The sequence below is a fragment of the Oculina patagonica genome, chromosome 11 (assembly GCF_052425735.1).
Source record: "Oculina patagonica isolate OP01 chromosome 11, crgOcupat, whole genome shotgun sequence".
NCBI classification, from domain to species: domain Eukaryota; kingdom Metazoa; phylum Cnidaria; class Anthozoa; order Scleractinia; family Oculinidae; genus Oculina; species Oculina patagonica.
This window is the reverse complement of record NC_135768.1, coordinates 2,277,152-2,288,982: the sequence shown is the minus strand read 5'-3', so window position 1 is coordinate 2,288,982 and position 11,831 is coordinate 2,277,152. Positions and strand designations below refer to the sequence as shown.

Here is an 11,831-nt window from a genome sequence, read left to right as displayed (position 1 = left end):
CGGGCGTATTTTTTTTTTCGCCTCAAGCTCGACGGACTCTTCGAAAAAAATTTTCGCCTCAAGCTCGACGGACTCTGCGAAAAAATAGGGACTGCTCGTAGTCTACCTTGACGGTGTTTGGAAATGTCTTTTTAATTAGCATAGATTTTAACGATTTTGTTTCTCCGTTTTCTCCTAGGTCTAGTTTTGAATGAGACGATATTTCAGACACTCGTTCAGACAGTGTTTCATGTAATATATCAAACGCAAGAGGCAGTGTTTCACCGGGATATCCAAACACCAGGAAAAGAGTTGAAAATACGACGCGGAGCGGATGAAACACAGTCCTGAGTGTTTGATATATCTTCTCAATCGAAACAAAACCTACGCAGTAAACGTTGAAATAGAATCGTAAAAATCTATGCTAATTAAGACCGGGTATCCAAACCTCCTTCACGGTTATGATTTTCTTTGTTTTAACTTGATGAATTATTAATGAGTTTGAGAACACATTTTCAAGCACCTCGAAGTTCGTCAAAAGTACTCCACTGCCCGTCGAATTTTCAACTCTCTTTTCGGTGCTTGGAATTTGATAAACACTTGTCTTTTGTGTTTGTCATTTTATTTATAGACCACAGGCAACCGCCAGGTTATTTTACGAAAGTTACATGATTGGTTCAACGTTGTCATGAACGCAACAAGGTCACGAGAACGTAAAAAAAACTCGAATCACGTGTTATGCACCTATCAATGTTAAGCCCGAGGGGGGGGGGGGGGTCGGGCTAACCACGGGAATTTGATCGTGAGGTAGGTCCCCAGGGTAGGGATTTTGATCGTACGTGATGGCCCCAGGGTAGGGATTTTGGTCATTTATAGAAGGTTTGAAGGACATCTGACCACCTTTTCATGGGGATTTTGACCAATTATTTTGTCCCGGGGGTGGGGAATTTGACATTTTTTTTATAGAAAATGTCAAAATCCCCACCCCTTGCCCGCCCCCCCCCCCCCCCTCGGGCTTAACATTGATAGGTGCATTACAACACTAAAATAAATTTCAAAAAGTTATCATGAGACTATCATGAGGCACGAAGTGATTCTTCTCTTTGATGATCACCTCTTGCTTATATGATCAAAACTCGAAACCCAGCCTAGCCCCTACGCGTTCTCTCTTGTTTAGGTGACCGCGCAAAGCCTGGGACGGGAGAAAGAGAGTGCTCTTCGGTTCTCTTCGGTGACGTCCGCTCACGCTAAACCCCAGACTCCCTTGAGCCGAGAACGCCAAGGACTAGGCTGGCAAAGGTTACAATCGTTCCTCAACCTCCAGTGATAAAGAGGCAACTTCGAAACTTCATTATACATGCAGCTCTTCTGGTAAGTCATGGAAAAAGGCCTAGGACTGAGTGGAGCGTAAGTATACGAGAGATAAATGGTTGAATTTCACGCTTTCTTTCTCCCTATTTAAGCTTCAGATTTAACTTATCTACTCCAACGCAGAGTACATACAGTTTCTACATTTGATGTTAAGGCGTGAATTGACAGGACGCAAGGAACCTAAACAAGTGTCTGATATTGTACGATAAATTAAAGGTGTATGGAAACTGATACGAAGGTCTATGGCTGAAGATATCTGGCGCAAGATTTTACTTAACACATTTGAACGATATATATTTAATATTCCGTTTTCAATAGACAGAGAAATGACGGACGGACGGACGGACGGTTAGATGATCTTTATTTACACACAATAAAATATCAAAGTTCATATAGCTTATGGCGTCTCGTACATAAATGAGAAGCTAGAATAATATAAAATAACTAAGGAGACTTGACAATATTGCTAAAAACGAGCCATTGTAAGGAGCAGCGTGGCCTAGTGGTTAGGGCCGCTGGACTTGTAATCCGGGGATCCCGGGTTCAAGTAGGTCTTTCTCGATTATGCTAGCATTTTTTTCGGCATTTTTTGGGAAAACGAGCATTTTTTTTTCGTTTTTTCTTGAAAAAGAATTGCTAGCATTTTCTGTCATTTTTCATGACTGTGATCCAGATTTCAGCACTCAGAACTCAGAAGGATAAATAATCCTAAAGTTTCACAATTTTGATTACTTAATTTGATTGTTTTCTGTCTGTTTCGACTGTTTGTGCGTTGTGTTACTTGTATACTTGTGTTGTTACTTGTGTGTGTTTTTTTTAATTTTTTAAAAAAATAAATATTTTTTTATATATATTTTTTAAATTTTTTATCATTTTTTTTTTATAAACAACAATTATTAAGTATCACCTATTGTTGATATGAGCATATAATGTAGGAGTTTGTACGTTTTGTTTGAAATAAAACAAAGCATTTTTTGAAATTCAAGTGGCATTTTTTAAAGAAATCAGGAATTATTTTAGCATTTTTTTTGTCTTTATGCGAGAATTTCTAGTAGCATTAAATGCCAGTTTTACTAGCATAATCGAGAAAGGCCTAGGTTCAAGTCCTTCTCCATGTTACTAGATGGATTTGTGTTCGGTAGCCTACAGTAGACTACCGGTAGACGGTAGACTACAGTAGAGAGATTAAGCATGACGTTATACGGCAAACGGCAAACGCGAGCTTGCCTTTCATTTCGTTGCCCTTGTATCGAATTCTAAAATTAATCCCTCATAAAAATAGGGAAAAAATCCCACTTTCAAGACAAATACAAAACTACTCATTTTCGCATACGAACGCCAAACGGCAGACGGAAGAAGTTGAATTTTTGCCGTAACTAAAGACTTCATTTTAAGTTGGATATATAAATGATGCGCCCCATCCACCACTCCCCCCGCTGCTCTTAGCTCTTTTGCCATACCCTCTCGAGCTTTGCTCGTCAGGGGTCACTACCCAATACTTAATGCTAATGTGTAAGCAGGAAGGAAAATGTATTATTCCTATTACATGAAAATATATCCGAAGACAAACGTGTTGGGAGGATTCCTATTTTCCTCATCAGTCACCTCCCTCCTTATTCAATGTTGATAAATTATGGTGGAGGGGGGGGGGGGGGTTCAAACACCTTACGCGTAGCGTTAGCTTGGATATAGCGTTTTTAAAAAAATCTTCACGACCACCTTTGCCTGTGCTGTGGTTGCCAATTGAATACCGTACATTTAATGTAAAAAATATGATTAAATATAACGAATTTCCTACTATTAATTAGCCTGCGTAGGTGGCGGTTTTGTTGGGGTGAACACGCTCGCGAGCAAGCGGGAAGCCGCGACAACGAGCGGCTAGGCCCCTTGCGGCTTCACCGCGCGCATTAACCCCAACAAAACCGCCAGCTTCGCAGGCTAACTATTATTACTTTTACAAACGTTTTGCCTCATTTTAATTCTTTAAATCCTCGGATAACACCGCGTTTTAAAACATTCACACTACTCTTGTTACACCACGCCTGAATGCAATTTTAAAAGCGATACGTCAGCATGTCATTTTCAGAGTACTTAAAGGTTAATAAGCAACAAATATCCTTGCGGGACAAAAAAAAGAGTTCACTCCTTCTTTGTTTTGTTGCTACTGGGCCGACGGCACACGCGACACAGGCATCTACATGCCAATTTTATCGCCATGACAACCAAGGTAACTATAGCAACAAGGAAAGCCATGACGTCAAGTAAGTAATACTGATACCAAGGGATGTTAAACACTTGAGCTCTGAGGTGCCGGGCTCCACCATGTCTGAGTACATACTCTATCCAATCACCAGTTTTCTCTACCGGGGTTCGTGGGCTGTCTTTCATCAGCCGGGAAATACGCATGGCCTCAGTTTTAAACCTAGAAAACAGAACATTTACCAAAACATTTTCACAACTTTCCAAAAAAATCAACTTCAATTTAAGGCTGTTTAACCCACTGGTGCCTGGAGATTTTTGGTAAAAGCGCATTTTTTGACATTTTTGACATTTTTATGGTCGGTTATGAGCTAGCTCTGCTCCAAACTACTCAAAACGGCATTTGCAAAATGAAAGCATGCCTTTCTTTTCACTACCATCGCATTTTATGATCTTTCTACTCGGTACTTCTCGGGCATACACAAAAGAGCCCTCCAACTTTTCGTTTTATTCTTTCGCTTTTACTTAGTAGCCAGGGGTGGTTCAGGCAAATTGACCTCCGCGTTTTCACTTAATTATCTCACAGGGGCCTATACAAGCGGCGTGTCTGTTTGTATGTTCGCAATATAAAGAAATGTATGGAAATATTAAACTAAGAGTAGTGACAGTCAACGCAAACCTTCCAAATGGCTTAAATTCGCCTTTTTGAGCCGCAGAAACGACAACATACAACAGCTTAGGTAGGTTTACGTTTATTTTGAGCTTAAACATAGAAATTACTCGAAATAATTTTAAAAATTGTTAAGACCTTTCAATATTCACATACATAACTTTATTAAAAATATAACACAAACAGCGGTGATAAACATTATGAAAAATCGCATTTTTATAAACTTGACGTTCGGCTAAGCTACATACATTTTCAAAATAAGACCGTTGTTAATGTAGTAGCTTAGCATACGAAACGTCAAGTTTATAAAAATGCGATATTTATAAGTTTATCACCGCTGTTTGTGTTATATTCTTAATCAAGTTACGATGGCCTAAAACCAAGAGTCTATATGATACATAACTTTATATTTCGAACATATACAAACAGATTCACCGCTTGTATGGGCTCTCTGTGATTGTCTAAGCATTTTCATGTCGTCGTGTGTATTCCACGCTCAATGAACCCAATCACTCTAATCTGGCTATCATCGGAAAGATCTTTTCCTTCTGCGGGGATTGAGTAGAAGTGGTGCTTTTTTTCGCCAAAGATGATGATGACAGAAGTGGAACAAAGGGCAATATTTCGTCACGGCACAGGTACCAATGAGGCTAACAAGATACTTCTCGACTGAAAAACTGCGAATGAAAAAATTAAAAAAAGACGGGAGTTATTAGCCCCAAATCCCTTCAGTCGTCTTTTTCTTCTCGCCGTTCTTCGCGTTTATCCCACTAACGAACGTCTGGAACAAGCTGTTAAAAGTGATACCTGATATAATATATGCAAACGAATGGAACAAAAGTTACGAATACCTTGGTTCATTAATGACATGCTCTATTGCTTCAATCAGTTCTTGCGCAGTCATGCTTTGGTGATCCACAACTATTCCCAGTCCAAAATGTTCTGCTTTCTTAGCGTTTGAAAACTGGTCTCCAAATAAGGGAACAGCAACCACAGGGACCCCATGATATGCCGACTCGTAAAGACTGTGGTGTCCCACATGGGAGACAAAAGCTGTGATGTCCTTGTGAGCCAAAAGATCATTCTGAGGTAACCAGTCCACTACTTTTATGTTGGGACTGAGAGACGAAGGAACGTAGCCTTAAATAAAGAGAGAAAGACATTTTTGCCAATAAAAGTGTTGTGGACGTGTGGACGTATACATATACAATTTAAATGAAAACAAAAATACTTTACGCTCAAATTGACAAAAAATAAGATTGTTTAGCTTCAACCTATACTAAGATAAACGGTACGTAATGCATGCAGAAGAGATGACGTTTCACAAGGGGGTCAATAATATTCAGAAAAATTGTCAAAAATTAACGTAATAAGTTTAGCTGAAAACCTATGCGCGAAATGACTGTTATCCAAATGCTGCTTACATGTTTTGATATGAGACGCAATGTAAGTGATTGTCTAAATTAGCATTGACTTTGTGAGGATCTGTTGGAATCCAAATTAATGGGATACGGTAGTTAAGGAGTCACAAAGATGTTAATAATACATTTTCTTCATAGATTTGCTCAGTTGAACAACAGTACTGTTTTATTTTATATTTTCAATTTCCTTTAGATTTACCGTTGTTGTTTCAACAAGCTAAGGGTTGCCTTATATTGTAGCGTGACGTCCGATAAACGACAAACGATACACGCGAGCAAGCATTAGGTCAAACGGTTTACAGGCCCTGTGTATTAAAAGAACTTAGAAATTTGTCTGCTAAAACTTATAGAACTCTTTGAATATAATTAGTCTCTTTCGTTTATACTTTGTGTTGTTCCTTTCTAACGGTACGGGAGTATTTTGCTTTTGTGTTCTTCGTGGCGGCGATTTCTTGTTGAGTTAAACTTGATTTCTGATCACATAACGTTTATTCCTACTCATCGGTCGATCGCAACAGAGAACACAGAGCGAAAGACCGAAAGATCCCGTCCAATTGCACGATGACATTAAGCGATCGTCATCGCTTAAAAGACGACAACAAAAACATGTAAAACAAAAATGTAACTAAATTACCTTTTCCTTTGAGCTTCCACAGAACTTTCTGCTTCAACTTTCCAAAAGCTATAGCCATTATGTCAATCTTTTCCTTGGGAATAACTGTTTGCACATAAGAGCCAAAAGAAACAATAACGAATCCATTCCCTCCTGCACTGTTAACAAAATCTACCAAATCAGGGGGTAGTGGGCTAGTTTCAGCTTTTGCAGTTATTGGACCGACCATAACTTGACCTGCAAAACAAATGCGTCCTTGTCAACAATTTGCTGTTTTGTAAAAAAAAAAAAATCGTTAAGAAAAATAGTGTAAGAACTTTGCAGATAACGACCACATATCTGTAATTATCTAGTTTCATAGGCTTGTAATGGATGCAGAGAACAAGTAGGTTATCTACCATCCCATATAATGCATGCAGAGAGCTACATGTAGTCAATGTACTATGTATGATAGGCTTGCAATGGGTGCAGAGAACTAGGGTTATGTAGGGTACACATTATAAGGTTTGCAATGCTTGCAGTCAAAGATAGCTTATATCATAGGCTTGATAGTCTAGCATCATATGCTTGCGATGCATTTAGAGGGGTAGACAGTCTAGTATAATAGGCTAATAAGCCAATAAAAAACAACGCTTTCAATCTGTGTAAAAATGTTGATAGTCCAGTAGCATATGCTAGTGATGCATTCAGAGGGGTAGTGACATAGGCCTGCAATACATGCAGAAAGTATTTATTCATAATTATTGAAGGGGTCCCTACAATAAAGCCCCAAGTGACTTCTGATAAATTGCTAGGTTCTCCTTTCAATTTGCCCTGTGTATACATGCTTCTATAAAATAAAAGGGAGAACTTTCAGGAGTCACTTGGGAATTATTCCATGCACCCCTCCAAGTAGGAAAAAAGAGTACTAGTATTACTAATGATTCAGGACTTGAGAGAGTAATACCAAGGCTCCCTTGATTGGGCTTCTTTTTGTTTCAATCAAAATTCAGTCCTGTTGTAGAGCCCATCAACCCTGCCACATTAATGACATTTGCAAGGTTTCTCCTTTGCTATATAATCAGCTGAGCTGCAGACCTGCCCAATAATTTGGAAGAGGGGTCTGAAGGGGTAAAGTGGGAACTGGGATTTGGGAAAATTTTATTGGGAAAATAGGATTCGGGTCACTGGGACTGAGATATGGTCACTGGGAATGGCAATCACAGACAAAAAAACAATAAAACTCTGGGACTGGAATTTCAAAAATTTGGGAAAACAATAGGCTGGGAAATGGGATTTGGGCAAAATTTTGGCTGTGAAAATGGGATTTATACCCTCCCCCCCCTTTCAGGACTCTCTTGAAAGGATTTAGATGTCAACATATTTTATAGTGAGACCTCGATTTAATAATTATTAAACCCCTAAATAATAACAAGGCCTCTGGTTGGTCGAATGATATTCTTTGTACTAAATATGTGGAAATTAAAGAACCCTGATGTAATAAAACCTTGTTATAGCAAACATATTTTGCTAGTATCAATAGCCTGTCATTGTATTGACGTTCCACTGTATTTTAAAAACAAACCTGGCAAAAGTGGCTGTGGATACTCAAGTGCAAAATCTGCTTCTATGATTAGTAGTTCAACATTGCCAATGGCATCATGGTAGCTTATCTCAGGTGTAATGTTGTACTTGTCCTTCAGAGGGCTCATGGAACTTAACATGGCATGTGATAACAACTGGGAAATGACGTAAGCTCCAAGGTTCCCAAGACGCTGTATAAATGACATTTTGCTGGTGAAGGTTGTCATTTGTGATGGAACATATGATACGGGAAGGGGTATCTTGAAATATGAAGATGATGCAACATTTGGTGAAACTGGAAAAATGACCACCCTGGGAATACCAAGAAGATCCGCAACCAACACAGTGCATAGAGCAGCACCTTCATATACTATCAAGTCAAAATTCCTCAGATCTTGAAGCAATTTTGTGTTATTTAGCAAGTGATCACATGCGACTCTTTGCACGTCAACCATGTGAAAAATCGCCTTCAACATGCCCTCTTCAATTGCTGTTTTTACTACAATCTGTTCAATAAAATCAGGGTCAATTGGCACTTGGTACATCTTGTGAGGGATCTTTTCTCCTGTTCTTGATTCATTTTTATTGGTGGGTGTGACAAGTACCACCTACACAAACAAAGAATTTGATAACGTATAAAATTTTATTAAGTTTTAATAAAGAACGGGACCTGACTTCTTTTAGTTCCAGAGGGTAGGGAAGAAAAGAGGGAGAAAGGGTCTGGCATGGAAAAAGTCAGCAGGGACTGCCAGCAGGTCGCCACCTTTTCGAAAGAAGTGAGACTTTAAGGACCCTAATCAGCCACGCCATTGTTTTTGTTTACATATGAGAGTTCGGTGTTATATTTTACCCGGAGCTGTCTAAACAAAACAGATCTGTGAAACTGTTTAAGGTAATTAAACAAACTTCCAGATATACAGCTTACAGCAATGCAATGAGATTTTGCTTCACCAGACAATTTTCATAATTTTGATGGCATTGCAAATGGTGAAGGCTGACTAGGGTCCATTAAGTAGGAACAGGAGGGCAGGACCCTGTTGATAACAGTGTTATAATAATGTAGATAATGAAGGGTTATTATTATTATTATAATCGTATCTATAACAAAATTCTCGATTTGTTCTGCACGCGCCTATTTGTCGGGTAATCGGCGCGCAATCACGTGGGTGTCCAATTACATGCCCAGGTATCCAATTTGAGCAATTTCAAATTGGATACCTGTAATTGGACACCTACGCCATCCGCGCGTCAATCACGCGCATTTGAATGGGTTTTTCTTGCTGTTTTCTAACTTTTTGTGCAACCAATTGGATTTACCTTTCGCTTTTTCTCACAAAAATGGTTCTTAAAGACTTCCTAACCTCGAATTTTGTTATTGATACGATTAATTAGTAATTGGACTTCCTGTCGTACAATTCAGAGACTAATCGTGCTCGTAATTTCAAAATCGTCCTCGCGCTGCGCGCTCGGCCGATTTTGAAATTACTCGCCCGATTAACTTCCTGAATTGTACTCCATTCGGTCCAATAACTATTACTTATTATCATTATTATTATTATTGTTCTTGTTGTTGTTATTATTATTATTTGAACCTTGGAGGTGAGGGGTGGAAACAATATGGAAGGCGAGAGAAGGTGACAGGAATCGAAAACGTTTGCAACAGTGTTTAATTATTGCAAAAGTAATAGCACAAGGAATAAGCAGGGCCCAGGGGGGGGGTACTTTGGCTTGTTAATGACGAGGATGATCGAAGGATTTTTTTGGGTTGGAAAATTTGGCAAGTATTTTTTTGGGTGACTTCATTTAGATAGGGGATTTTTTTGGGTATTAAAAACGAACTAAAGTGCCTTGGCACGGCCTTGGCATATTAATGGTATCATGAATAAACAAAACGAGCGTTCTTTGTGTTATGTTATTGCCCCTCCTGGCAATTTAGGGGTAATTTGACAAGGGATTTTTTGGGGGGTTATTTTTGGTCCAGGGATTTTTTTGGGTAATGTCGGAAGACTTAGGGATTTTTGGGGTCCTGAGTTTTGCCTCCATTCGATCATCCCCGTCATTTACAAGGCGGAGTACCCCCCCCCCCCCCTGGGAAGCAGGGACCACTTGGGAAGGGGTGGGAAACCTTTGGAAATCCAGGTCTCACCTTGCATACCTGAGGATGGCTTGTATTACCTGCAGAATTTTCTCGTTTCTCCAGCCTTCCACTCGCGTTAATATTTTAGCTTTGTGGAAACGTATTCAAATATAATCGTCTGTCGAATATTGTTTTCAATTGGAAACCGTATAATAAGATCGGCCAGAAAAGGGCTTTGTGTTAACAAGAAAAACACAGGTTTACGACAACGAATTCATCTTTCAAAAAAACCAATAGGGAAAGCACTGTGCATTTATTTTGCACCTTGCGTGATCGCAGTCCTGAAAGTAGTGAGCAAGAAGTTTGGAAATGTTTTTACTCACCTCATGACCTCGTGACGATAATTCTTCCATCGCTTTCTTTATCACGAAATAGTGAGATCCCGAAGATGCTCCACTGAAACCTGCAATTCTCGCCGACAAAGCAGAGTTCAATGTTATGAGCGAAACAACAATAGGTAATATCAAGGCCGCCATTTTGCTGATCAGTTGCCTTGTTACTCGTGTTTGCTGCAACAAGGGTCACGCATAACGAGCAATTGTTGCGTGACCATAACACCTGCACGGTACGATCACTGGGAGTCGCATCACGCGCGGATATCATCATCATTGCCGCTGTCATTCGTCATGTCATGAGTCAATTTCGTGAAATCCGTGACGACTAGAAGTTCCGTGACGGTTTTAGCAGTGACTCTCCCTGTTTGAGACTGTTATAGATACTTATAGACTGAGTCAATTTCGTGAAATCCGTGACGACTAGAAGTTCCGTGACGGTTTTAGCAGTGACTCTCCCTGTTTAAGACTGTTATAGATACTTATAGACTGAGTCAATTTCGTGAAATCCGTGACGACTAGAAGTTCCGTGACGGTCCACAGGCAGACCACCGTATGTGTTCGTGGTTAATAATTGTTCACTTAAGACGAACAATAGAAATATGTTGAAATCTATGAGAGTTAGGGTTAGGGTTAGGGTTAGGGTTAGGGTTAAATGTTAATCTATTCATGTGTGGTGTTTTTTTCGCATTCTGGGCCGTATTAAGCGTTTTGGTATTAAAGATGACGAGGATTGTTTATATTGTGGAAATGAAGACTCTATTGAGCATACTTTCATTCACTGCCAATTTTCAAAAGCTTTTCAAAGGAGAGTTATTCAATGGTTTAACAGCGTGAACAACTCCAATCACCATCCATCTGTTAAAGAAACGTTATTCGGTTTATCTCCCGCTTCTTCACTTGAAAACAAAACTTTGATAAGAAAACTTTTAAATTATACCTTGCTGTATATGCGTTATTACATTTATACCAACAAACTGCACAACAGACCAATTACTCTCTCCGATTATGTTAATAAATTAAACACAAAGTATAAAATAGAGAAGATAGATTAAAGTATTATACCTTATTTATTAAATTCCAAATTGTTTAAGATGGCCCTTTCCCTTCTAAACTTAATAGTGCATCTAATTTATTGTAATTTATAATATTCTGTAATAACAAATGAATGTAATTGTATTATGTGTATAATAGCAATAAAAAAAAATTCGCTGAATGTTTACAAAGTAGTCAGTGGAATTCATAAGATGTGATAATAGTGTTTCGCGTGGTAGTAATCGTAGTAATGAGATTTTGGATTCTATTTTAGAGAAGAATATGTCCCGTACCCGAGAATAAGCTGGGCAATCTAACAAAAAGTGAGTTTCATCTTCAATTTTGTTGCAATTGCAGAAGTTGCATAGTCTTTCGTTGCCAGGTATATTGTCGCATCAACTTGTTTCGAACCTAAGTTTGTGACCGAGCTTATTCTCAGTTTTGGTAATGTTTTCCTTAAAGGGTTAATTCCTTCTTGTTAAATTTAAGTAGGCAGAAGGGCTATGATTGA

General features: G+C 38.9%; 1 protein-coding gene across 1 annotated transcript; it reads right to left on the bottom strand.

The window, feature by feature from the left end:
- Window positions 1-1,694: 1,694 nt before the first annotated feature.
- On the bottom strand, window positions 1,695-11,823 carry LOC144629434 (UDP-glucuronosyltransferase 2C1-like). Its single transcript, XM_078487638.1, has 5 exons — window positions 10,277-11,823; window positions 7,818-8,424; window positions 6,275-6,490; window positions 5,071-5,359; window positions 1,695-3,772 (listed from the first exon to the last, which is right to left on the bottom strand). Exons 1-5 carry the CDS (start codon window positions 10,427-10,429, stop codon window positions 3,490-3,492), a joined length of 1,548 nt encoding a protein of 515 aa, XP_078343764.1. The 5' UTR covers window positions 10,430-11,823; the 3' UTR covers window positions 1,695-3,489.
- Window positions 11,824-11,831: the final 8 nt, after the last annotated feature.